The following is a 25,430-nucleotide window of genomic DNA, read 5'->3' as shown; positions in this document are numbered from 1 at the left end:
AGCCTAGGCTTTCCCTGGACCCTCTTTGACGGGATCGTTAGCCTTTTTTGCTTTCACTCTGACCAGAGTTCTGGTATCCAATCACTACGCGAGGCCGAACATTGAGCTTCTTTTTATGCCTCATTTTTTATGATTTGCTTTTTCTTTATTTCCGCCGCTTCTGCCTACGTCACACGCGCTGCACGGCATACTTTAGTCCGGAGGAGCGGACAGAACTGCACACACACACACACAAACACGGATCACTTTTCTCTTTTGTTACCCGAAGCGGTAATCGCGCATCGACTAACTACATCAAGCAAAAGCAAAGAGAAAAACGAAATAAGAGAAGACAAGCGTTACCCCTATTCCCCCCAAGCCCCACTCCACCGTCCCAATTTTTTTTTTTTTTCAAAATAGCTTAAAGGTAGGTACGTACCTACAAGCGCCCAGTCCCATGATTCGTCGCATGTCGGCCCGCAACGCCACGCCCGCCACCTTATTCCCCTCCCCCCCTCCTCTCTCCTCTCTCTCCCCTCTCCCCTCTCTTCCCGCCCCCCCGACTTAACCCATTGTGTACGCATTCGGCGCCGACCGACATAGCACACACTACACATAGCACACACACACGGCACGGCACACATACACCAAAAATCTTTCACCCACTCACAAAACTTCCCGAGGCAGCCCCTGCATTCCCCCCCGGCATCCTTCTCCGACATCCTCACTGGACAGGCAGTCAATCCCGCAACAGCCATGTACGCAGATCAGGACCCTGTAGAAATTTAAGCGTAAACAGAAGAGAGTTCATCGCTCGGGTTTTGCGCAAGTGACCCGAGTACGTGCAGCGATGGACAACGCGCCGCCGCCGCCCCTGCCGCTGTGCTGTGTGCTGTTATTGCCGTGCCGTGCCCTGCCCCGTGATGTAACACATGCACACACAACACCAGCCTGATTTCGTCGCCTCATCATGAGAAAGAGAGGCAAAGGCAGGAGATAACTCCGAGGCGCGTGTGGCGAACAACCATATTTTTGGTCTTATGTCATCGTGCCTACTATTCGATTCAGGCCACCATTATCGGCGGCCGCACCGGGTAGAAATGATGGTGTGACGCGCGTGTTTGTAAAACATAAAACATGGCATAGGGCGAGCGAGAGCGGTGTCGGGCCGGGCGCGCGGGGCAAAGCAAACACCGAGACTAACCAAAAAACCCTGCCTTGTTTGTGCGGAACAAAGACAGGAGGACCCACCGGGGGCCGATTGTGGTCTGGAATTTTTGTTGGAACGGATGGAAATGAAAACAGGATTGTGGTGGATGAGGAGGAGGAGGAGCTGGGTTGGTGGTGAGAGAAGCACGTGTCTCGATGCAAAACGCCGGGTCCCAACGACCTACGTCACGACTAAGTCGGCCGCTACTACACGAGTCAATTAGACCAACAAACCAACGATATCAGGGGGAACGGCGGGTTGTGTAGAAGCTTTTGGAGGTGCGCGCTGGTGTCTCTAATTGGCTGCGCCTCCTCCTTTGTCTTTCGTCTAGTCTAATGCTGTGGCTTTTTAGACGAAGTATGTGTGTGTGTGTGTGTGTGTGTGTGGGCGTCTAAGGTGACATGCGGAACAAGTCAGATGATCTCTACCCTTCAACTCCGGAACCAAGGGAACAAAGGGAGAAAAAAACGAAAAATGTACAGAAATAATGAACAAAGCATCCAAAGGGATGTGAAAATGAAGATCCAAGTGATGCCCATTTGCCAATTGATGATGATGATGATGCAGATCCATCCGAGTTTGCGCCTTGTAGTCTTCCGTATGTGTGATGATGAATCCCAACCGTATATGTAAATGCATGCTTGCGTTGAACGTATAGACGTGATCTGCGTGGATCGGTGCAGTTAAGCAGGAGAAACGCCGAAGCCAGATGATCCAAAGGTGTCCAGGAAAAAGGGAACGTGCAAGAGCGGTAGCGAAGAGGGCCCGGCACGTTTTAGAGCGAATAGTCAAAAAAGGGAATCTGGGAAAGTCGATAGCCGCGACCCAGACAATTACGATGCAGAAGGCGGGATCTCGATGTTCGACCGTTTCAGGGCAAGGTTGAGCTCGTGTTGGGTGAAGGTGCTGCCGTTGCTGGTGGTGCCCGTGTGCGGCCGCGAGCTGGTCGACGAAGGATCGGAGCCCTGCTCGGAGCGCATGGCCACCGACTTGAGTCGTGTGTTCTCACGTGTGGTGCGCTGCTGCGGGGTAACGCCGACTGAAGGAGTCTCAGCATCAGGAGTCCAGCGACGAGGGCGACGAGGCGTCAACGCTCTCAGAGCCGGAGCGCGACGTACCATTGGCGACATCTCCAGCGTCGTTGATGTCCTCGATGACCTGCCTGCGCGGGGCGTTCATGCTCTTGCGGCTCGTCAAACTGTTCCTCCGGCTGGGGTAGCGGCTGCCCATGGGCGAGTAGAGGCTCTGATCGCTCCGCCGACGCCAGGCCTTCTCGAAGTTGAAGGCCTCGAGCTTCTCCTTGTGCTCTTTTGCGACAGGGCGGCGGTACTTGGGCGTGGGCAGCGGCTCCCCTGGCTGATACCAGACGGAGCTGTCGCTCTTCGAGTTGTTCTTGGAGAGAGTGGACGAGGTCGAGGTCGACTTGGCGGACGAGTTGCGGCCCAGGACCCGCTTGACGCGCTCGCGAAACGCCATGGTGGGTTCTTCGAAAGGAGGGAAGGAGCGTAGGGGGAGCGGAGCGAAAGTGAGGCGGGCGCAAAGGCTGCAGATCGGACGCGGCGAGCAATCAGGTGAGGTTGCTCGGGGTGGGCGGCGTCGGGGCGGTTGGGGTTAGCAGCGGAGTCGCATGGAGCAGAGAGGGCCGGACGGACGTTTTCGGCGCGGGCTGGGATCGGAGGGGAAGAGAGTGGGCGAAGTTGGGGCTGGGGAGTCGTTAGATGTCATCGGGAGGGACGGGTGCGCCGGGAGGCACGGCGTCTGGGCGCGGCGAGCGAAAATCCATCGGGTCTGGATGGCCAAGCCGCGCGGAGTGGCTGCGGCTCGATTGCGGCTCGCAAATGCGAGATGCTTGTTCGCTGGAAGCTGCCGTCGCCGCGTCGGCATCAGGACTGGCTTGAGCGGGGCCCTGGTGGAGGTGGTGAGACTGGGCTGGAGTTGAGTGTATTATTGGCATGCGAGTCACACATGCACCTGCAGCAGCTGCGACCGCCCCTGTGCCCGCGCCCCGACCGATGCTCCTCCGAGCTCCGCCGCCGCCTCCACTACGCTCCCGTACGCACAAGCAGCATGTCCTGAGATGGTAGCGGTCCCGAGGGCTGGGCCGGGGCGCTGCAGCGGGCGTTGGCGAGCTGTGGGCGGCGTCTGGGTCCCCGCCCGTCGGCGATCTGGATCTGCACAGGCTCTGGTGGGCAAACCTGCCGACTGTGGGCGAGTGGCGGTGCGCAATCTTCCCGCCACACTGTGGGGAACCCCAACCAAGCCCGATGATCCCGCTGTGCTCGACTGCGTCATGGGCGCAAAGAAAGCCTGCATCCTGCCTTCTAGCACGCCTGCATTTGGAGAAGCACGGCAGACCGCGTCGTCTGGCGGGCTGCACGACGCCAATGAGCTGTGTTTGCAGCCCCAGATGCAGTATGGTGTGCGCCCCGATCGAGCAATGACGCAGTGGGCGTGCCTGCCAGATGAGGTCACTCTCAGCTCAATCCATTGCTGAAAGCCCCTCATAAACTGCTTTGTCGCCCTCCACGACCTCGCGTCTGCGCCATATCCCGTCAATCACTTCTCGGCAGCCTTCTGATCCGCCGGTCCACCATGAACAAAATCAAGGACATCTTGTACGCCAAGTCCGGTGGATGCGCACCACCCGCAACACCCCTGCTACGATCTCCACCATATACTGACCTTGCCTATAGCTCTCCCGGCCACGCGCAGGATGCTGACCTGCTGTACGGCTCCCAGCAGTCTGCCAACACTGGCAGGCTTTCCGGCGAGGGCAGCCATTTCGGCAATGCCAGGGACGACACTGCCGGCATCGCTAGGTTCGCATCCCGTTCCACTTACATCATGGTAGCTCCTCTGACGTGATCCCCAGCACTGCCAAGGGCCACAACAGATCCGATACCATGGACCCAGCCGATCCTTCTTCGACGACAACTGCGTCTGATACTGCAGCCGAGAGAGGGCAAGGCTTCGCGAGACAAACGGTGAACCCCGACGAGGGGAGGGCAGAATCAGCCGGTGCGGCAGCAACTGCATTGCCTGATCGTACCGCTGGCGGTATCCACTCAACCCCAGTCGCTGAAAAGGACACTAGCCGCAGACAGCAAATTGTGTACGTTTGCTCGGGCCGACCCATGATTTGACCTGTTTAGACTTTTGCTGTGCCATCCGATCTGATTACGACTCCAGGAATCCCGAAGACTGCAAGTACGACAACAGCGGTACCCTCGAACCAACGCCCACTCGCTTCTCCAAAGAGAGCGGTCTGGAACCTGTCGGGGGCGTTTCTCGCAGTTCAGAGCACGGCCAGGGTATCGTTGGCGCTCAGTCTGCCACAGGTAATCTCAGACCATCCAAATTTGCCGACAAGGACGACGTTTCGGTCGCGAGTGTCAGATCCGGCGTCATTGGCGACACACCCCATGCCAAAGAGCTAACTGATACCGATCTACCAGTCGGAGCCCACGACACGTCGAAATCCGGCCATGGAATTGGCCCAGGCGCTGCTGCTGCTGCCGCGGGCACTGCTGCTGCACTGGGCTCTACCACTGAGCGTTCGTTCCCACTCTCTGGAGGGACCACCACTGAGACTTCTGGAACACGAGGTGACTATCCAAGCCGTGATGAGCCTTCTACCCTTGGGAGAAGTACTGAAGCACCCACCTTCGGTATGACCACTGGCACCCATAGATCTGGATATGACCGCAGTGGACTCGCAGCAGCCGCTGCATCTACTGCATTTGACAACCACAAGCATGGAGGCCGTTATCACGAGTATGAAGGCCCCAATACCGACACTACCACGAGCGGACCCACATTCACTTCTGGTCCTCACGCCACTGAGACTGCGAACAGGCTTGACCCTAACCTTCCTAGCCCTAACCTTCCCAGTTCCTCCATGCCAGGAGCTTATCCTGACTCGGCTGCTGCAACTCCTGCCAGCGAAGTACCAAGCACTACCACTACCACTGGACCTTCATCACACGAGCATCATTACGGACGTGATGCTGCCATGGCCGGAGCCGGTGCTGCCACAGCTGGAGCCCTGTACGAAGCTCGTTCAAGAGAGACCGCGGGGCCTGAACCGGTAAGAGCAGCAGACCGCACTCAGAGGATCTCTTCTCAAGACTATGGACAAGACACTGCAATGGCTGGGGCTGGCACAGCCGCTGCCAGAGGCATGCACGAAACTCACCACAGAGAACCTACCGAGGCCGTGTCTGCGCCAAAGTCTGAGACTGTCAGAGATGCGCCAAGTCAAGAGCATCACTACGGACGCGATGCTGCCATTGCTGGAGCTGGTGCCGCTGCCGCAGGAGGTCTCTACGAGGCACGCAGGAAAGGGTCCACCGAGACCGACCCAGCAACCAAGACTCACGGCCCTCACAAGAGCAACGTAGCGAACATTATGGACCCACGAGTATTGCCTGATCCTGACAAGATGAAAGGTCACCACGCTCAGTCTACCGAGACGGATCCTGCCTCAAAGACTGTTGGCCCTCACTCTAGCAATATTGCGAACGTCTTGGATCCAAGGGTCCTTCCTCAGCCGGAAAAGATGAAGCAGCACACGACCGCTGGTCCGCATCAGTCTGACTCTCTCAACCGCATGGATCCACGTGTGGACTCTGATCCTGCCAAGGAGGCAAATCAGCACCACTATGGTCGTGATGCTGCCATTGCGGGCGGTCTTGGAGCAGGGGCAGCTGGTGCCTACGCCGCCTCGCAACAGCATAGCGAGAAGAACCCATACACCTCTCATGCCGTGGATCCAAGGGTTCATAGCAGTTCAACCGCGTCAGAGACTCCGGCGAGGACAGCTTCGAAGAAAGGAGGCTGGTTCGCTGGCCCAGTTGGTTCCGCCGTTGACAACAATAAGACCCCGGCTACGACTACAGTTCCGACTGGAACAACAGGACATAATGGTTCTTCGACAGCTCAATCAGGCCAGCAACACCATTACGGACGTGATGCCGCTGTTGCTGGTGGCGCAGGTCTAGCTGGTGCAGGCATTGCTCACCAATACGGCGAACACAAGGCTGATCGTGCTACTGCTCAGGACCATGCGTCTGGCACCACTGGTACATCGGGGCCTTACTCCTCGTCCCATGCTCAGCAACCGCAGACTACTTCCACCAGTCAGTCTACAAGCCAGCACCACCATGGACGCGAACCTGCCGTGGCCGGTGCTGTTGGCGCGACAGCTTATGAATATCAGAGGGCCGAGGCCCAGAAGGCTGAGCAGGCACACCCTTATGGCACTACCACTTCTCCTACTGGCGAACAAGTGAGAAGCTCTACTGATCCGGCAAGGACCTCGGCAGATTCAGACAAGAAGCATCACTATGGTAGAGATGCTGCGGTTGCCGGAGCTGCTGGTGCCGCGGGTGTTGGTGCTGCACACGAGTTCAGCAAGCACGATGCCGAAAAAGCTGAGAAGGAGCATCTCAAGGAGCAGAAGGCGTTGGAGAAGGAGGAGAAGAAACACCAGAAGGAACTGGAAAAGGAGGAGAAGAAGGAGGAGAAGGAGCATGAGAAGGAGGAAAAGAAGCACCAGAAAGAACTCGAAAAGGAGCAGAAGAAGCATGAAAAGGAAGTCGAGAAGGAGCAGAAGGAGCTCGAGAAGGAAGAGAAGAAGAAACACCACGGTGGTCTCTTTGGCTTCCTTCATCGGGATAAGGACAAGGACGAGGAGAAGACGGCCGAGCACGATGACAAGCACCACCGGCATGGGAAGGAAGCTGGCGCGGTGGCTGCTGGTGCTGCTGGTGCTGCTGCTTACGACCATCATGAGCATGACAAGCACGAGCGTAACAGACTCCACAAGGATCCACCAGCGGACTATGTGGCCAAGGCTCACGAAGGAGAGTACTACGGCACTGAAGGTCGGACCGGAGAACCTGGTGCAGTTTCCAGCCTGCAGTAAGTTTCCTACTCTTACACGTTGGCCTCTTGACATATTCTAACCTTTCGAAAGGGAAACCCATCCTGACGAGTACGGCGCGGTCAGGTCTGGAGAACAAGAGGGCGTCGTCACCGAGCCGCACACCGGTCTGCCAATGAACGTCGGCAAGTACGGCTCCGGCGCCGGTGGCACCGATGGTAACGAGGCAATTCAGGGCTTCCGCGGTTATGATGCTGGTACGGAGGCGTCTGGCCCTAATGCCGCCTACCAGAGCGGTGCTCAGGGCGGCACTATGGGTCCCGATTGGCAGAATGTCAAGAAGTCGAACACGCCGTATTAGATGGAGGGTTTTGCTGAGAACTGGTAATCGACAGTGGATGAGGTAATGGAGATTGCTGGTAACATTCGGGTGGCTTTCATGGCTGTTATGAGATACCATGGTCACGACCTTTGCTTTGAGCCTTGCTTGAGCGTTGATTGCTTTTTTGTTGCAATGGTTTACGGTATCAGGAAACGAGTAATCAGTTAGTTAATTCAGATCATTTGGTAAGGTAGCTGGATGAATGGATGAAAGAATAACGATGAGCACAATAAATAGTCAGAATGAATCGTTGAAGAGCATATTCTTGCATTGGTTCGTAGGCCCACTCGTGCTACGCAACGTGACCTAGACTAGTGACTTTGCGCTCAACAGGGGTTGCTTGGCCAGGTGGGTCCTCACTTAGTATCATTGAGTGTTGGTTAATGGGTATGAGGTGAACCGCTACACACATTTTCTAGCATTATGAGAAGGGTATTGGTCCCAATAGGTCGTGGATTGTACTAAGATGTGTTCTTGGGCGTCACATTGACGTCGATTTGGATTTAGAACAAAGTTCCCACTGTATCATCTTCCAACCACGCATGTCCGCGAGGCAACAGTGTCAGTGTCTGAGCAGTTACTTTAGGTTTCCTTGGGAATCTATTTCCATCACGATCAAGGCGCACTTGGCTGCCAGCATGTGTCTCCACACTCAAACTCTTTCATAATTTGCCAGATTCTTAAAATGGTTCGGAGAAACCAGGCTTTAGATACCCAATACTTCATAAAAAAAGCGGGTGTAGAAGCTGAAAAGCGCCTCGTCTCTCTAAATCTTGCTCCACATTGAAAGTCTATGTCTCTCATGCAACTCGCCTGCGCCGGGTAAGCTGGAACACTGAAGCTCCACACTCGTGTTGTTTCACTTTCCGGAAACCTCACTCTCGGAACATCCCGAGCCACAGCCTGCCAACAATTTTACCACCCCCTAAGCCTTCACCACCGCCACCGCCGCCGCCACCACCATCGATGCCCAACTCCTCTTTTCCCCTCTGCAATCTCCCAACGCCAGGCATCAAGTGCAGGTCACTCATCTCCCCATACGCTCCACTCAAATCTCATCAATCCAATCAAACCTCCCCCTCCACCTCCCCCACCCACCCCACCCACTCCTCGACCTCCCCCTCGCTCCCCCTCACCCCCTGCACCCTCCCACTCGCCCAAACCGCACACTCCCCCACCACCCTCACCACCGCCTCCACCTCCCCCCTCTCCAACCCCAGCCTGCGCAGTCCGCGCAGGTGCCACAGCGTCGGCGCCTTCAGGCCGGAGCCAGCGAGGATGGCGCTGGCCGTCACCAGGCTCGTCTCGACGTCGGACAGGACGGAATGGTCGGACAGGAAGAGCCCGTAGATGACGGATTCTTCCAGCCAGCGGAAGTCGGCTTCGTGCGAGGCCCAGGTGCGCAGGATGGGCGGGAGGTGGTGCTGGTAGAGGCGGTGCAGGTGGGCGGCGCCGCGGGTGGTGGTTGGTGTGCCTGGGGCGAGGGAGAGGGTGGGGTCGGAGGGGTTGGAGGAGTAGCGGGGGGAGAGGGTGGTTTGGGGGCCGAGGACGGGGGCGTCTTGGGATGGTGGTGGGGGGGAGGAGGTAGCAGGAGGGGCGTTCCAATTGGGATTGTCGAAGGTCGTGGGCGCGTCGGAGGGGAAGAGGCCGGCTTCCTGCTCGGCGCGGCCGAGGGACGACACGGCTGTGACGACGGGCGGGATGCCGATTAGCGTCCATTCCTTCAGCAGCATGTCGCGCAGGTGCAGCGAGATGGTGCGGGTCTCGGCGGGGGGTAGCTGGGCGGCGGCGGCCGGCTGCTGTGACGACGGGGCATTGTGGCCGGTGACGTGGAGGAAGAGCGGGCCGAGGAGGTTAGGGTGGCCGAGGGCTGTCAGGGTGCAGGCTGGGAGGATGTATGCGGCGCTCTTCGGTAGGGAAGGTGGCAGCAGGTGGCGGACTCTTGATAGCAGAGCGGGCAATGCTTGTGCGGATGGCGGTGGCATCTTCCTTTTTTGTGGCGTCAAGATGGCTTGGGATGTGTTGACGACGTTGTGGGTGCTGACGCGACGAGAGGTGTTTTCATCTCACCTGCCCCACCTGCCTTGTTGAGATGACCTCGGTAGGATTGCCCATTTGGACCTCATCCTCTCATCCGCATTCCTCAGCATGCATTTCTGTGCGGCGAAAGAGAAGAGAATGAAGAGATGGAAACTCGATATCGAATAGCCAAATTGGTAATGGCGTTTCTCAGCCACGATGCGGGGTTGTTGAGGGTAGCCCGCTTCGGAAGGTCCGACAGCCTCCCGATCTCCTTCCCCCACCGGCCATCAATCCCGACTTCAGCTTACCGGCAGAGAGAGATCAGCTTGACACGTTTCGGTCCGGAGCTCGGCTTGCCATGCTTTCCGCCATGACGTCGGTTCAGCCCCAAGACCTGCGCCTTCTCGCTACGAAACACCACCGACCCCCCAGACTCACAGCCACTTCCTTCATCGAGTGCGATAAGCATTTTTGAACCGGGTACGGCGCTTCGAAAAGCTCAGCCTCAGGTAGCCGATCACGGCGGATCCCGATGAAGCGTCAGCTGGGTCTAGCCTGTGCTCCGGTCGAGTTCGCGTGTCGTCTGTACGACAAGCCTTTGCCTAGCTTTCGGTAGTGTAGGCGAAAGCGGAATCCTTTCGGGAAGAGTCTGGGCCCGGCATCCGGATGCGGGGAGATGCACAGCTGAACACTGACTACCGAACCGACTAATCCTCCACACGTGCTGCACTTTCGCGTCCACATTCCTTCGACTTCAGCTGATATAGTACGCCACTACGCTACTATCGCCTCGCCTTTCTCCAATCGCTCCGGATCTGGCCTGGTGGATATTATATCGACTCCACTCCGTCCGCCGTCCAGACCCTGTCCGCTAGCATTGAGCCGGCACTCCTTCATCACGCGAGCCCAGTCAACAACACTGCCCCGCCATAATGACCGTATGCCATGTGGAAGCAAGGGGTTGATCTCACCGTCATGTGCAACCATCTGGCTTTATAGAACGCTAATGTACCCTCGCGCACCTGGATCATCCTGCCGCGACGGATATTTGTTTCGGAAGTAAACCCTCATGTCTTCGCTACCATCCGTCGACGACTATCATCTCAACGACTCGCAAAGGAACCTTCGCGCCTCGCTGATAATATGCTTAACCGTTTCCGCTGTCTTTGTCCTATTGAGAGCCCTGGTTAGGCTGCACATTCAGCGCCAGTTTGCCCTGGATGACTATCTCTTGCTGCTTGCACTAGTAAGTTGCCTTGGACAACCACGGCTCTAAGTAAAACATGGGCTCATGCTACACAGTGCGGCTTCTCCATGATGACAGCTTTCATGGTCCATGCCATTGACACCGGGGGTTTTGGCCGGCTGACAAAGGAACTCCCCTTGCCTGTCCTCCTACGCGGCATCAAGGTACGCCCCTTGTGGCGTGTAGCACCCTCGTACTTTTCTGACCGTCTGGCAGTTCCTCATCTGCACCCAAGTGTCTTACACTCTGACCCTGCTCACCACAAATCTGAGCATTGCATTCCTTCACCTGCGCATCACGGGCAGAGCGCATCCTCTTTTCAACCGTCTTCACTATGTGTCCATTGCCGTAAACGTCATCATCGGGCTTTACGAATGCTTCGCCTTGCTCTTTCAGTGCTATCCGGTAAGTGCGCCACGTCTCATGCAGAAGTTCCCATGGCCGACGATTAAGGTTTTATTTAGGTTTACAAAGCCTGGACTCCGACAATGCAAGAAGGGCACTGCGTGGATAAGCACGGGCTCACCATTGGCATCTACGTCTATTCTTGCGTCAATGTCGTGCTCTTCTGCTACTACGCTTTTGCTCCTGCCCCCTTGATCTGGAAGCTGCAGCTCAAGCCGGCTGTCAAATTGTCTGCAATCTTCGTTCTGGGCATCGGTATCTTGTAAGCGGAATCCGGCTCTCATTATAAGCTTGACTGAGTGTTTTCAGGGCAAGCATTGGGACCATCATCCGGTTCAGATACCTCTTCGGCTTCTCAAAGACGACAGATGAACTTAGTAAGTGATGAAACTCCTACCCAGGTTGCAAGTTATCAGAAGGCCCTCAGGCTAACACACCTCCGTGCGTTCAGAGTTCTTTGCGCCTTTTGCACGCTGGTGCTGGATTGAGTTGTGTCTCGCCATTTCCGCAGCATCAGTCTGCGCATTCCGTCCGCTCCTACGCCTCATTCCATGCTGCGCGATAGACGCAGCGGACAGAAAGGGCACCAAGCCCGGGTCAGACTCGAAGAAGAGAATCCCGCGTGGCTATACTTTCCAGCTTTCCGAGATCGATTCGATGAGTATAAAGGAACAGAGGATTCCAATCACCCAGGAGTTTGAACTCAGTACCGTGAGTACTTCTGCAGTAGCCACACCTGCTACTTTGTACGACAATGGTTGCGTGAGCTACTTCCCGATGGAGCCGGAGCCAATTGCGAATGTCAAGCGGGAATGGCGGCTACCAGACTTAGAGAGAGGGTCTTAGAGACAAAGAAGGAGATTCACAACTGTAGTATTTTTGATGATACCCCCGGGCAAGACGGACACGGTAGTCACGTGCATAGCACTGAACAGCCGCTATGAATAGTCTGCTTGCTCTATTATAAGCTTCATGTGTATAATTAGTTCACTATATACTTCTCATGAATTTCATGTGTGTAAATATTCTGCATTATTCATTGATCACTTGGATGACTAGAGATTACTGTACTTAGGTGTGAGTGGCAAGCGGTCTCGGAACGAAGTCCAACACTACAGTATTCCCGCTTTCTGACGTCGCCCTTACATCAGCGAACATCCAACGGGTATCGCAAAGAATGCTTTGGTCATGAAACACGGGAAGCGGGAACGCTGACGCCTGATCCCGTGACACACGCGTCAACATCTCAAGTGTCCAACGTCATGACTTCTCCATTCCACTCGAACTTCCCCACCTTAGCCGTGCGTACCTGCAGGGAAGATAAGCGCTAGGATCTTGCAACTGCGATCGCATCCTGCATTCTCTTCCCGCTGCAGCGAATCTCGACACGCCAGTCGCGCATGGATCGACAATCCGGGCCGCATGATTGACGTCAGTGTGCAACAATGCTCCCTGCACGCCGTCGACAATCGCGACGCATTGAGATTCCATTGGCATTCATGTGCGCTGCCCTACGCGCTTGTAGCACATGCATGGTCGTCTCCCAAACGATCACATCCCTCACATTGACCTCTTCGATTCTTGCGGGGTCTTCGAGAGATCTCCACCATGTTGCCAGCCGCTGACCTTCTAAAAATGAATATGTTCACCTACCAGACATTAGGACTCCACTGTACTCCGTAAACAGTGCTTCTAAGCAGGACAAGCTCATCCAGCCTTAGATCGAAAAGAAGCTTTCATTGACAGCTTTGTAGTGTCTGCCATGCGGGTAATCACCAGCCAGCGGTACGCTACTCCAAGGCCTTCCTGTCAGAGGATCGATAACGCCTTCGGCAATCTTCCATCACGCATTCCGAGATGCGCCTTTCCTCGACAGGGGAAAAACGTCATGAACTCAATGCAGAGCGTGCGGCACCGACGTCTACGATGAGAAGAAACGGGTATGGGGCTCCACAACACCAACACCAACGCGGGGCACAATCGGCGATCGCAGGTCTGGACCGGAATGCAGCCCCTCCTACTCAGCCAGAGGTGTATATAAAGGACGTACTGTGCCGCGCTGCTCAAACCACCAGCATCGACCACCTTTCATATCCCGCGCCGTCCCCAAGCAGAGCAACACAGCGCCCTCACTTTCCAACCAAATCTCACCACCGCAACACACACCATGTCCAACCCCGGCAACGTCATCGGCGGCCACAAGGCCAACCTCAACAACCCCAACACCTCGGACGAGGCCAAGCAGCACAGCAAGCAGGTCATCGACGAGCACATGCAGAGCGGCGAGATGCCCCAGGCCGACCAGCACAAGAACCCTGGCAACGTGTATGTTCTCTCAGTCACTTCAACAACCATCATCCCTCGTTCGTCTTTTTTCACCACAGCGTTGGGTTCGGATGCTGATGTTCTGGGTTGTGGAATAGTGCTGGCGGTTTGAAGGCGACGCTTAATAATCCGAATGTCTCTGATGAGGCGAAGCAGAGTGCGCAGGAGAGGCTTCATGATTTTTAGGGGATGGTGGTGGGCATCATTAAGAGCTTTGAATGCCCTACAACTAATGATGTGTAATGACATGCAAGGAAACGAATACATGTTAAATTATGAATTTCTTGCCCATGCGGAGGTAGCTCTGTGAGCTGATGTATATGTCAATATAGGCTTGCTGTATTCAAAATCATGGGGAGGATTGGGTAGTGAGCTCTCTACTCTTGCTGGGTGTACTCAACATTGCAACCGATATGGTGCAGCCCTTCAGCAACATTTCTTAAAGTTGATCCGTTTTGAATATTGAAGGCAAGTGAGACGACGGCGTTGGTTAGGTTTTCTATGAATGATAACCGGGAGCAATGAGCAACGCAATCCTTGTTACACCCAGTTTTCAACAACAGTCCCATCTCGCAGCCGATGGCTAGCGTGGATTTGTTTTTTGGTCATGTTATGGATAGTTGAAACCATCGTCCGGACGTGTATGTAAAATTTTTAATTCGACATTCTTGTCCGGACGATAGCTTCAACTGCCCACATATGTTATTTTTCTGAAGCAAAGCTGGGGGCATAGTTACGCTATGTTCTAGAGCCCTGCTATCCATCGCGCTAGCCATCGGCTGCAGCACCCCTCTGTAAAGCATATCGTATCCGTAGTTGGAAGACTTTTCATATTCAATGCCTTGAAGACATGTTCCATAGAGAGTAAGATTGACTCCGCAAGGTCGAGTAATTTATACTATTGTTGAATGTTGTCCGCAGTGCCAGTAGCTGCACGAGGAAGCCGAGGGACGGACATCTGCGCAATCCGCTGGCCGTCGCTCACCACGGGACGGGCGCGAGCTGCAGGGCGGCATACGTCAGATGTATGAAAGAGAAAAGCTTATCCCTTCTATCATGTGAGCTCTGCTCGACGGACCTAGAGAAGTAGAGAGATTAAAAACAGCGTCGTATGCGATGTGCACCCCGAGGATAAGGCACCGATTGAATATACCGGATTCTGCAGAAATAAAGGAAACGACTTGCTGCGTTCGGAGAACATATGGATAACCTTGACTTTGGTCAGCAAATCACCGAAGGTATCCAGGAGGCCCACGATGCCAACAATAGAAGACGTACAATTAGGCTCGCCCTCGTGAACTACACATACCGATCACCTGCAACATATGTTAAATGCTGCGGCTCATCATCATTTGTTGCGCATCATGTTGTTTCCAACAAGCATACTTTTACAACCGCTGCGTTCAGAAGAGTTTCTTTTCTGGAAATCATGCGCCCGAAACCCCAAACCAGACGCAGTCGGACTTTCCCACGTCTCCGTTCTCATTTCCCTTGAGCGAGGGTGATGTCGAAAGTTAGAGAACAACGGCTTGAAGGCAGTCAGTTTAAACTACGTCAAGGTTATCCATGGACCATGAAAGGTTAGGTGACGAAGCTCAAAAGCAGCAGCCAAGGCACACCGTGCATTTCTTGAAACCACATGATTTTTAGGTACAGCAGCATGGAAGCCACGTCCACCATGTGGTACAACAATTTCTTGCTGGGCAACCACCTTCGTTTGCCTATAATCCGCCATTTACTCCAGCTGGGTATTCACACCTTCTCCCCTCTTCTCGATCTGCCAACGACCAAGCATTCGCCTTGAAACCACGTTGATGCCTTGTCTCGGTCGATTGGTATCACTCCCCCAGCCGTTCCATACTGGACCCTGAACCAAGGCGGGGATATGCAGCCACGAGTCCGCGAGCTCACAACCTCACTTCCACCTTCAACAATTTCTCTTCACGTATACTCCGAACAATTCCACCACCCCGTCTCTCACACTCCAGCAGCAGCAGCAGCCTGATCCGCCTTCTTCACTTCCTCCACCACGACCTCGACCACCCGCGCCAAGCCCTCCATCTCCTCCTCGACGTTCCCGCCAGCGCCCGCGCTCGCAAACGACGTCGAGTTGCCAACGTAGGTCGGGCGGCCGGTCCGCCTCGCCAGGATCTTCGCCAACCGCGTTGCTAGGTCCAGCGTCGGTGTCTGCGGGTAGAGCGGCGTGCTCAGCGGTTGTGCGGTGGGGTTGGCGAGCTGTATCCAGAGCAATTGCGTGTCAGCCTTGTGGCCTCCTAATTTTTTCCCCCTTCGGGAAATGAATCTGCTTGAGCTGTTGTGAAGCTTACATTCGGCATGGCGTAGACGAAGCTGCCCACGGGCGCGGTGACGCCGGAGTCATGCTCGGCAGAGGTCGTCGTGACGAAGAGGAGCAGCGATTTCGAATGCACGGTCAGGTGCAGGTTGACGCGGGCATTCGGGGCGCGCGGAAGCGGAAAGGAGATCTGGAGGGGTTTCTGCTGCTGCTGTTTGGCAGGCTCGCTGTTCGACAGGGCCGTCGTCGGCGGAGGTGCGGCGGCGGCGGCGGTCCCGGCGTCCATTGCGGGTCGGGACTAAAGCGGGGTCGGTACGTGTGAACGGCGTCCGTGACTAGGCGTGTCTCGGACCTCAAGGGCGAGATAGGGTGTGCGGGCGGGAAGCTTGGGCGTATGCAGTAGTAGTGGGAAAGTATGGAGGATGTAGCGGGCGGGTGCGCGTGCGTTACGCCATGATCTGCACTAGGAAAAGACGCGGCCGGTCTGCGGGGCAGCGGCGCACGCGAAACCAAACGGCCGACGGCTGACCAAAACTTCCCTGGCGTCACGCTCCACAAAGCACCACACCCATTCGGCAAACGGCTTGTCGGGTGACACGCTCAACCAAACACTCCTTGCCGGTGCATGTCTTGCAAAAAACGGTCCTCCTGGCGCAGCGCCTTTGTTCATCCAGGTTAAGACGATCTGCTCCGTTCGACAACCTTTTTTGGCTCGAGCCGTCCCTTCGCTGGTACCAGCTGATGTGTCTGTGAGACCTACTGCTACATCCTTCAACTAGCTTCAGACATGACCTCCGAGACGCATTCCGTTGCCCTTGAGGGCGAGTGGCAGGGAGAATTAGACCCGGAAGACGACCTTGAGGAGCAGAGAGTCATCTATGCCACTCTAGACTCTTTCCAGTAAGTGGGACTTTACCTCTTCTTTCCTCTATACGAATTTCCCTTTTCGGACATCAAGTATGCTCCCCCGTCTATCCTCCCCGTAGCACCCTCTCTGACCGAACCACCTATTCATAGCAATCCCCAAAGTTAGCCTTTTCTTATCTTGTCTCTTCAAAATGAAAAAAGGTCCTACCGCCGCGTCGCCCACTACAACGTGACACACGTCCGCCGCCAGAACTTCTACGCCATGCCCTCTGCGCACTGGAACCTGCTCGCCGGCCCGCCGTTCAACATCCTCGACGTCTTCGACCGCGTCGACGACGCCATCGACGCCAACGCCGACCTGGCCGAAGCCATCTTCCGCGCCGGCGCCCCCAACTTCGGCGTCAACCCGGCCATCACCTCCCCCATCCGCGACCCGGACGACCCCTCCCGCACCATCGCCCCCGTCTGGCGCGGCGCCGCCGCGGCCTCCGACCTCGAGAAGGCCCGCAGCACCATCCGGCAGATGTACCGCGACTGGAGCGCCGCGGGCGCCTCTGAGCGCGCCGCCTGCTACGGCCCCGTCCTGCGCGCGCTCTCTGCCGAGCACGCCTCGACGCCTCCCACCGACCGCGACGAGCTGCGCGTGCTAGTCCCGGGCGCGGGACTGGGCCGCCTCGTGCTCGAGGTGTGCCGGCTAGGCTTCAGCGTCGAGGGCAACGAGATCTCGTACCACCAGCTGCTCGCCTCGTCCTTCATCCTCAACCACAGCGCGCAGGCCGAGCAGTTCGCCGTCTACCCGTGGGCGCACGCCTTCTCCAACCACCGCGACCGCGAGGCGCAGCTGCGCAGCGTGCGCGTGCCCGACGTGCACCCCGCGACGGCGCTGACGGAGGCGAGCGCGGGTTGCAGGGTGCACGCGTTCGAGCGCATGGGCATGGCGGCGGCGGACTTTTGCGTCAGCTACAAGGGCGAGGAGGCGCGCGACTCGTTCGACGCGGTGGCGACGGTTTTCTTCATCGACACGGCGCCGAATCTGATCAATTATATCGAGGCGATTGCGAATTGCTTGAAGGCCGGCGGCTTGTGGATCAACTTGGGCCCGCTGCTGTGGCACTTTGAGAACGACCCGCCCGGCGCGAAGAACAAGCGAGGTGGTGGGGACGGTGGGAATGATGAAGGCGATGCGAGCGGTGCTGGTGGTGCTGGCAGCAAGGATCTCGGCATTGCGGAAAACGGATCCGTCGAGCTGACGGACGAAGAGGTGGTAGCGTTGGTGGAGCGGTTCGGCTTCAAGATTGAGCAGAGGGAGCTGCCTGGCGGTGGCGAGGAAGGAGTGGGTACGGGCATCGAGACTGGTTACATCTCGGATCCGAAGAGCATGATGCAGCACGTTTACAAGCCCTCATTCTGGGTCGCGAGGAAGCTGTGAAGAAAAGCGGGGGGAAAACGAGAAAAGGAAAAAAAGGCCACCAATGAGGTTTGCAGTATTTTCTACATGGAATAACTAGTAGGGCCGATTTACTGTAAGTAGAGTATAGTGATTACAGAATTCGGAAGTTTTTCTACGCGAGGGTTACGGCTTGATGGTTGTTGGTTGGCGCTAGCGAGTGTATAACGATCGGAAGCAGCCGAATACGGAAGGTTGAGAGGAACAGGAAGGCGGCTAGAACAACGTGCAGCTTCCTTCGCCCTTCCTTTCTCAACGCTTACGTAGCGACGAGCCCTAATAGACGAGCAATCGATCAATCGGTCATCGAAAAAGCCAAGCCGCAGAAATTAGCGCATGCGCCCACTGGGTATCTCAGTGTCGCTCTCCAAGCAGGGAGAAAGAAGCAACATCATGAACATCCTCATCGCTTCGGCGCACGGGACACACACGCATCTACGGGAGAGTCAAAATAGTCAGAGCCCACGATGACGGAAGAAGTGCGGTAAAAGAAGGATCGTCGGGATCGGTTTGTAGATCCGAATCATGCAGACGTCTTTAGTTGGCGCTCATCACACACTTAAAACCACACGGACCACCAGAATTATAGCTCCGGAAGACACAGCAGCCGAGACCTCTCGTAGGAGTAGGCGAGAAGAAGAAACAGAGAGCAGAGAGAAGAAACAGCGCCACCCTTTAGCGAGGCAGCCAGGAGAAAAAGCGGAAACAGAAAAAGCCGCATGCATGACGATGGGCTTAGCGAAGGCCAATATGCATCTTTTACCCCTGGACTACCCGGCTGCGTGGTTCCGCCCCATTACGCACGCCTTTTTTTTTTGCCTGCCCTCATATGCGTGAAAGCGACGACTCTCATCAGAGCTGAAAGTCCAATCGGCCCGTTTTCTTCTTGTTTCTTGTCTACTTCATCAACGCTCGATGCTCGGGCGACCGGGGAAGGAAGTGGTTCCGGTGCAGAAGAAGGGGAGAGAATCAGAAGCGGAGCGTTAATCTCCGGGGAGCTCGGGGATCTTGCGTGGGTGCGGAGATGCGAATGGGCGAATGGGCGAATGGGCCCCTGGCGTGAACAGCGCGCGTCCAAAGTATGTACGTAAGATGCTTATGCTGCACCATGTCGAGGTCTGGAGAGGGTGGCAAGAGATGAACACGCCGGTGGGAAGAGGCGCAATATTTCCTCTCCATAAAACTTCAATGCCCGTACCGCTGAATCGGGACAGGAGGGGCAAGGGTGGTGTTGTGAACACATTCCACGAATGATGAGCGACTTTGCGTTTTGCAACTGTGGACTTCCTCGCATACCGTTTGCACTCAACAGAAGGGGACTCATGTGGGCGCGGAGAAAGGTAGAATGTATTGGATCGTATCCTGCGCCGCTTTGTGTGCATCTGATGCTATGGGATGCTACGCTCACCGCAAAACTATGCTCTTGGAATAACTCCCATATGTACCAGTGAGAACTCATCGAAATGCAACAGAAGCAAGGAATCAGTCAGTCCCTCAAAAGGCTTACGGCCGCCGAGATTTTTCTATCCACCCGATGTACCTGTATGAACCAGATGCTAGAAAAGAAAATCGTAATCCATCAATCGAACTTGTGTCCTCCTCCCCGTTTGGGTATCTAACATCGGGAAGGGTATTGAAGAGAATTGAAATCAAACACTAGAGCCAGCTCCACGCCAAAGAGTGATGCTCTCCAAAAGCAGGAGAGCAGAAGAATGTTGCATAAATCTGTACAGGTGGGGTAGGATACTGAATCGGTCATCAGGAAATGACAGTATCCTCAACTGGTCGGAACGTCGGCTCTCTTCACCATGCGCGATCAAACTGTCTACGACTCAGCAAAGTGGCCGATAGTAGCGCAGAAGTTGCTGCGGTTGTCGGCATCCTTGACGACGCCGTTGCCCTGAACGGTGACCATGTTGACCGACGCCTTGGTCGAGAGACCGAAGAGCTGGACGTTGGAGTTCGTTTCCTCGTACGAGACCATGTTGTTCTGGCAGTTGTTGGCAGAAACGCACTCCTGGCCGTAGTTCTCAAAGAACGAGTACAGACCAGCACCCATGATGACCACATCCTGGGAGTTGATGAAGCGGACACCCCAAGCCTTCTTGCCGCCGTCGGCAGAAGCGCTGCTGAAGTCAGGGTCGGCCCACGAAGTCTGCACAGAGAACGGCTTGGTAGCGTCAGGGTTCGACTGGTAGTAGGGCGTCTCGGTCTGAATGGCACCCAGGAAGGTGTTCTTGGCGCCATTGAGCTCGTAGTTGTACATGACGCTGTGCTCCGAAGCAGTACCCCAAAGCCACACAGCGTTGGTAGACTCGATGAGGACACCACGAGCGTTGTAGATGTCGATCTGGTTGTGGTCCGAAAGGTCAAGCTCGTGGTCAGCAACCCAGAACCAGCAGTTCTCAATGTAAACACTGGCGGCCTCGGTGGCGTGGAACATCAAGAAAGCACCCTCGCACTCGGGGTTGGCGTCGTGGGTGGCGTTAGGGTTCTTGGCGCACTTGTCGGACTGGAGCTCAGAACCGGCGTAGCCACCGACACGGAAGTGCACGTCCCAAAGCCCACCTTTACCTGCGTCGGATTTCATGTTCCACTGCATAAGGATGGCTCCAGGGGCAGGGCCGTGAACTCCGATGATGAAGTCGCTCATCTCAACGTTACCAGTCGAGTTCTCCTCGCCAACCTTGATGGCAGGAATGGGGTTGCTCTCGTCGCTGAACTTGTCACCGGTGGCGAGGATCATGGGCAAGATTTCGCCGGTGATCTTGAGGTTCTTGTCACCGGGAATGGTAACGGTGTCACTGATCAAGTAAGCGCCGTGGTCGAAGTACAGGATCTGGTCATCAGTGAGAGCATCGATAGCCTTCTGAATGGCAGCCGTGTCGTCAGTAGTGCCGTCACCCTTGGCACCAGCGTCCTTGATGCTGACGAAAGAGCTGGAGGCGTAGCCAGCGTACTGCGGCTTCGAACGAGTGAAGATCTCACCAGCGTCGTTGAGGAGAGGAGTGGGCCTAGTGAAGTCGACCTCCTTCTGGATGCGAGTTCCAGTGCTGGAAATGTACTCCTTACCCTGAACCCAAGACTCGACCTTGCTACCGCCAGCAAGAGCAGCAGCGCCAGCAGAGAGGACAGCGGTCTCGCTGCCAGAGAAGTCAACATTGTTGAGGACCAGAGTACCACCGGTGGCAGGAACGCTGTTCTCGGAAAAGGAAGTGTTGACACCGAGCGGGGTGTTGGTGAAGGTGCTGTCAAGGACAATGACCGAGCCGACAGTCTGGTTGGACGGAGAGTTGGCCATATCAATTCCGACGTCGCAGTTGTTGATGTTGACGCCGTGGAAGGTCCAGAGCCAGTTCCAGTTCATGAAGATGGCAGTGTTGCAGCCGTTGAAGGTCAGGTTGCGGGTGGTGAACTGCTGGCTGCCGAGGAAAGCACCGTAGTTGCCGCCGTTGAAAGTGAGATCCGTCATGAAGCCACCGGAGCCGTTGTCCATGAAGATACCCTGCTGCTTGTTGGTGGCGCTCTTGGGAAGCATCTCGAAGCGGATGTTCTGGAGACTGGTGGCCTGGGCGACCTGCCAGTGGATACCGGCACCGGTGCTCTCAGGCATGCCAGTAAGGTCGATGACAAAGTTGCGAATCTGGCGGAAGAAGTTGTTCTGGTTGGTGTACCAGTTGGAGCCATCGTCGTTGTAGGGATCAGCGTCAATGAGAGCCATGCCGGCGAAGCTGGCAGAGCCCTTGATGACAGGGAGGTCATTGATGTCACCAACGAGCTGCGTGTAGTAGTACTGGACAATAGGCTTGCTGACCACGTAGGTTCTGTGCGCGCTTTAGAAGAGCTTTGGGTAATATCAGATCAGGAGGCTTACCCAGGGGGGAAGTAGACGAGCGCAGGGGTGACGGTGGAGGAGTCACAGTTGTTGCCGCAGCGGTTGCCGTCGCTGATGGCCTGGTTAATGGCAGCAGTGTCGTCGGTGGAGCCATCGCCAGTGGCGCCGTAGTCCTTGACGTTGCGGAAGATCTTGAAGTCGGAGTTGCCATAGGCCACGGTGCCCTGGCGCTTGATGTCGGCAAGCCAGTAGGACGAAGCGGCGGCAGCGGCCGAGGTATCAACGCTCAGGTCGAGCCCAACGCCAGCCACGTCGACGCCGATGTCGAGGGGCATGGGCACGGCTTGGGCAGGACCGGCGCTGAGGAGGAAGCGCAGCCCGAGGGCAAGCGCAGCGGTGCTGAAAGCGATCATGATGAAGAACCTGCTTCGGAAGGGAGTGAGGAAGGAGAGTGTCGAATGCTGGTAAATAAAGCCTTGTCAGTGCACAGCACTTGAGCTTGGGCCGGGTATTGCGCGGCCGCGAGGCTGGTGGCAGAATGTAGAAGTCGAAATGGAATGTGCGCGTTCAGGTCAGGGAAGGTTGGCGCGTCGTATTTAGGCGCGTGGGTGTGGTCAGAATGAAAGAGTGACGGAGGACAAGAAGAAAAACAGTGTAGCCGGGGAAAGCCACAGAAGAAACGCTGTGCTCGCACAGCTCTTGAGAAAGGCAGGTGGTGGGAGGCGAGGGGAGGGCGGTGGCCGCGTATGTTTTATAAGCGCAAGCCGGCGGGCGAGAAACATGAAACATAGATTTTGCACTCACTTCTTGGTCTGGCGGCTCCGTGCCAAAGACTCCTGGTTTCAAGTGGGCCGCTGCCGTCTCCGCACCCGCTGCGGCGGCCTGATTTATAGGTCGATAGCTAACGCTGCGCTCGCCTAGCCAAGCCTCGCGCTCGCCAGCGGACTCCGCGGCGGGCACTGCCTGCCTCGTCGCGAGGGGCAGCTGCTCGCCGCGGCGGTCACGGCCGTTCGCCGCGTGGCCATTGTCACGCCCGCGGCCAGCTTCCTGCTCGGGGGGCGGCATGCTGCGCGGCATCGAGGCCAGCGGCAAGGGGAAGGCGGGCACCCAAGTTCAGGCTCGGCGGGGTGCGCTGTGCGGGCGGGCCTGTGGTTCGGCGCGCCGAGCAGCCGCGTTGTCAAATCGAGCAGCAGGCCTGGATTGGCAGTGAAACATTCCACGAGTGGGCCGGTGACCAGTTGTTGGATGTCGATGTGCAGAGGTCGGCGCAGCGGCCTGTCCCTGAGGCAACTTAGGGCGGTCGGAGTGGTCGTGCCCCGGCCAGTCAAGCCACGCGCCTGCCCTGATCGGCCTGCGTTTGAAACCGCGGCGCCGCATCTGTCCAAGCTGCGTCTCAGGAACACGCCCCCCGCGCGCGCTCATAGGCTCGCCTGGTCATCTGCGCGGCCGCTGCCCTGCCGCCACGCAGAGCGCAATCTTTGCGGCGGTCAATCAGCGCGCGCACCCGCCCGGCCCACACCGGCCTGCAGGCCGGCCCGTAGAGTTTACAGAGGCTTGGCCAAACTTTGTTGGCTGCCGTGTGGCTGTTATTGTCCTGCTAATGCTGCACTATGCAGTACCGCCCTATAGCCGCTGGGCTGGCCGCCTATGCGCGGGCGCGCCCAATGTACCTGTAACGTCGTCATAATGAAGGACCTGCGTTGCTGCTGGCGCCTGCCTTTTCCAGTGGTGCTGCCCTGTTCGGGACGTTGCACGAGCGCGTCTGCCAGACGACGACGGCGCTGTTTGGTGGAGCATGACCGGTCACAGCAGAAAAAAGCCTTCACGAGAACGCGGCGACCAAAAAAGAAGCGCCTGGGGTTTGCGCGACCGTGACCCCTCCATTGCCCCGCACCCTGCACGTCGCACATGCTTCCAGAAGCCGGGGTCGTGGTCGATCTGCATGCGATGGTCATAGGGCCGTCTTGTGCTTGCTGTGGTTCGCTGGCAAAATGCTGCTCTATAGTGCTTATTCTAGCTTCGACAACTTTCTTCACAAAGACTTTGATCGCCCCGTCAACCCGCGTCGAGACATCACCAGTAATTTCCACTGCCGCCCTGCCCCAGCTTCCCGCTTTGGTCTCCTTCCGTCTCGGGTAACATTTCGCCTGGGTTCTCCGCATCGCCTATTTGCAGCTGACCGATGACCCGGGCCAGTCGTTCGATGCCTTCGCCGAGTCGGTCCACCTCTTCCCAGCTAAAGCACAGCCGAATGTCACATGGAAAATTCACCTCAGCCGAGTCACCGGGAACTTCGAACAGACGACCTTCCGCAACGATCAAGTTCTCTTTCTCTTGGGCCAATCGCGCAACGTCGGCGCTCTTCAGCGGTGAAGGAAGCGTAAGCCACACGAAATACCCTCCGACTACTTCTCTGCCGGGCTGCGGCAGCTTGACGCCCAGCGGGACGAGGTGCTTTTCGATTGCCAGCATGATTGCACGGTAGCGCGCCGCATATGCAGGCTGCAGCGTCCCGTAAATGTGCTCCTGTAGCCGGCCGGATTCAAGAAGCTGCGCAACATACGTCGAAGTAAGCTGCGAAGGAGCCCCGCCGGACCTTGAGGTACCAGTCTGCGAAACCCCGTAAGCAAATTTTGCACTCCCTTCCAGGTACCCTACTCTAAGACCGGGCCCGAGGATTTTACTGAAGCTGCCGTTGCTAGCGACGTTACCAAACCCGTCCGCGCCGTCTCGTTCGGCGCCGTCGTCCAGGAAACGGTCAATATCCACCAGTCTAGGCAGCAGCGCTTTGTTTAAACCCCGCTGGTCGGTGTCAGTTGCTGCGGGCCATTGCAGAAAGTCGTAGACGTCGTCGCAAATGACGAGGGCATCGTATTCCCGGGCTAGTTTCACCAACTCCTTCCGTCGCTCCAGTGGCATCGTGACGGACGAGGGGTTTGCAAAAGAAGGGACGACATATATGACGTGCGGGTAGATTTTGCTCCAGGGCCGCTCGGGTTTGACGGTCTACGTTGCGTCAACTAACACGCAAGCAGCAATCGTCGATTGAGGTCATACCGGCCGTGTGTTTCCATCTTTCCTCGCTTTCTCCTCGCTCTTTGTTATCTCACGTCGCAGGAAGTCGATGTCGATGCCACCATCGTCCTCGGGCACGGAACGCAATCTCCCGGAAAAGCCAGAGTCCTCAAAGATGCGGAACGCCAAAAAGTAGGCGGGCGAGCTGATCCATATGTTCCGGGTGTAGATCGGATCGGTAAAGGTCTGCAGGATGCAGCCCAGGTTCTGCGACGCTCCCCCGGTGATTGTAATCCTCTCGTCGGTAACCGGTTCGCCCGGACGAAAGAAGTCCGTCAGCCAAGCAGCAATTGCTTTGCGTGCTCCCGGGTCTCCCGGGTCAGGGCCATACAGCAGGCCCGGAGTGGCGACGTCAGGCCGCGTCAGGACATTGTCTACCGCCTGTTTAATGAGGGCGGTCGGAAGCAGCGACGTGTTTGGCCAGCCACGAAGGAGGTTGATGAGGGGTTTCGCGGTCATG

The 25,430-nt window shown here is 56.5% G+C and overlaps 9 protein-coding genes across 9 annotated transcripts; 4 read left to right on the top strand and 5 right to left on the bottom strand.

The window, feature by feature from the left end:
* Positions 1-2,022: 2,022 nt before the first annotated feature.
* On the bottom strand, positions 2,023-2,665 carry LTHEOB_5135 (Srsf protein kinase 1; the record flags this gene model as incomplete). The annotated part of the gene is made up of 2 exons (XM_035514247.1): positions 2,023-2,228; positions 2,308-2,665. The coding sequence occupies 2 exons, from the start codon at positions 2,663-2,665 to the stop codon at positions 2,023-2,025; spliced, it is 564 nt and encodes a 187-aa protein (XP_035374003.1).
* Positions 2,666-3,781: 1,116 nt separating this feature from the next.
* LTHEOB_5134 (Dehydrin-like protein 3) lies at positions 3,782-7,434 on the top strand (the record flags this gene model as incomplete). The annotated part of the gene is made up of 5 exons (XM_035514246.1): positions 3,782-3,804; positions 3,883-4,008; positions 4,062-4,301; positions 4,379-7,111; positions 7,167-7,434. 5 exons carry the CDS (start codon positions 3,782-3,784, stop codon positions 7,432-7,434), a joined length of 3,390 nt encoding a protein of 1,129 aa, XP_035374002.1.
* Positions 7,435-8,522: 1,088 nt separating this feature from the next.
* Positions 8,523-9,440, bottom strand: LTHEOB_5133 (uncharacterized protein; the record flags this gene model as incomplete). The annotated part of the gene is made up of 1 exon (XM_035514245.1): positions 8,523-9,440. One exon carries the CDS (start codon positions 9,438-9,440, stop codon positions 8,523-8,525), a length of 918 nt encoding a protein of 305 aa, XP_035374001.1.
* A 1,106-nt stretch (positions 9,441-10,546) lies between these two features.
* LTHEOB_5132 (Integral membrane family protein) lies at positions 10,547-11,974 on the top strand (the record flags this gene model as incomplete). The annotated part of the gene is made up of 6 exons (XM_035514244.1): positions 10,547-10,723; positions 10,780-10,887; positions 10,940-11,128; positions 11,188-11,390; positions 11,438-11,505; positions 11,700-11,974. The coding sequence occupies 6 exons, from the start codon at positions 10,547-10,549 to the stop codon at positions 11,972-11,974; spliced, it is 1,020 nt and encodes a 339-aa protein (XP_035374000.1).
* Positions 11,975-13,295: 1,321 nt separating this feature from the next.
* LTHEOB_5131 (Conidiation-specific protein 6) lies at positions 13,296-13,639 on the top strand (the record flags this gene model as incomplete). The annotated part of the gene is made up of 2 exons (XM_035514243.1): positions 13,296-13,453; positions 13,552-13,639. 2 exons carry the CDS (start codon positions 13,296-13,298, stop codon positions 13,637-13,639), a joined length of 246 nt encoding a protein of 81 aa, XP_035373999.1.
* Positions 13,640-15,430: 1,791 nt separating this feature from the next.
* LTHEOB_5130 (uncharacterized protein) lies at positions 15,431-16,032 on the bottom strand (the record flags this gene model as incomplete). The annotated part of the gene is made up of 2 exons (XM_035514242.1): positions 15,431-15,688; positions 15,781-16,032. The coding sequence occupies 2 exons, from the start codon at positions 16,030-16,032 to the stop codon at positions 15,431-15,433; spliced, it is 510 nt and encodes a 169-aa protein (XP_035373998.1).
* Positions 16,033-16,533: 501 nt separating this feature from the next.
* LTHEOB_5129 (Methyltransferase family) lies at positions 16,534-18,042 on the top strand (the record flags this gene model as incomplete). Its single annotated transcript, XM_035514240.1, has 2 exons — positions 16,534-16,646; positions 16,815-18,042. The coding sequence occupies 2 exons, from the start codon at positions 16,534-16,536 to the stop codon at positions 18,040-18,042; spliced, it is 1,341 nt and encodes a 446-aa protein (XP_035373997.1).
* Positions 18,043-19,885: 1,843 nt separating this feature from the next.
* Positions 19,886-22,972, bottom strand: LTHEOB_5128 (Glycoside hydrolase family 55; the record flags this gene model as incomplete). The annotated part of the gene is made up of 3 exons (XM_035514239.1): positions 19,886-21,884; positions 21,935-22,356; positions 22,700-22,972. 3 exons carry the CDS (start codon positions 22,970-22,972, stop codon positions 19,886-19,888), a joined length of 2,694 nt encoding a protein of 897 aa, XP_035373996.1.
* A 996-nt stretch (positions 22,973-23,968) lies between these two features.
* Positions 23,969-25,429, bottom strand: LTHEOB_5127 (Aminotransferase class I & II; the record flags this gene model as incomplete). The annotated part of the gene is made up of 2 exons (XM_035514238.1): positions 23,969-24,901; positions 24,953-25,429. The coding sequence occupies 2 exons, from the start codon at positions 25,427-25,429 to the stop codon at positions 23,969-23,971; spliced, it is 1,410 nt and encodes a 469-aa protein (XP_035373995.1).
* Position 25,430: the final 1 nt, after the last annotated feature.

Source organism: Lasiodiplodia theobromae (genome assembly GCF_012971845.1).
Source record: "Lasiodiplodia theobromae strain AM2As chromosome Unknown scaffold_14, whole genome shotgun sequence".
NCBI classification, from domain to species: Eukaryota; Fungi; Ascomycota; class Dothideomycetes; order Botryosphaeriales; family Botryosphaeriaceae; genus Lasiodiplodia; species Lasiodiplodia theobromae.
The sequence above is the reverse complement of the archived record's forward strand: the minus strand, read 5'-3'. Positions and strand labels throughout refer to the sequence as shown.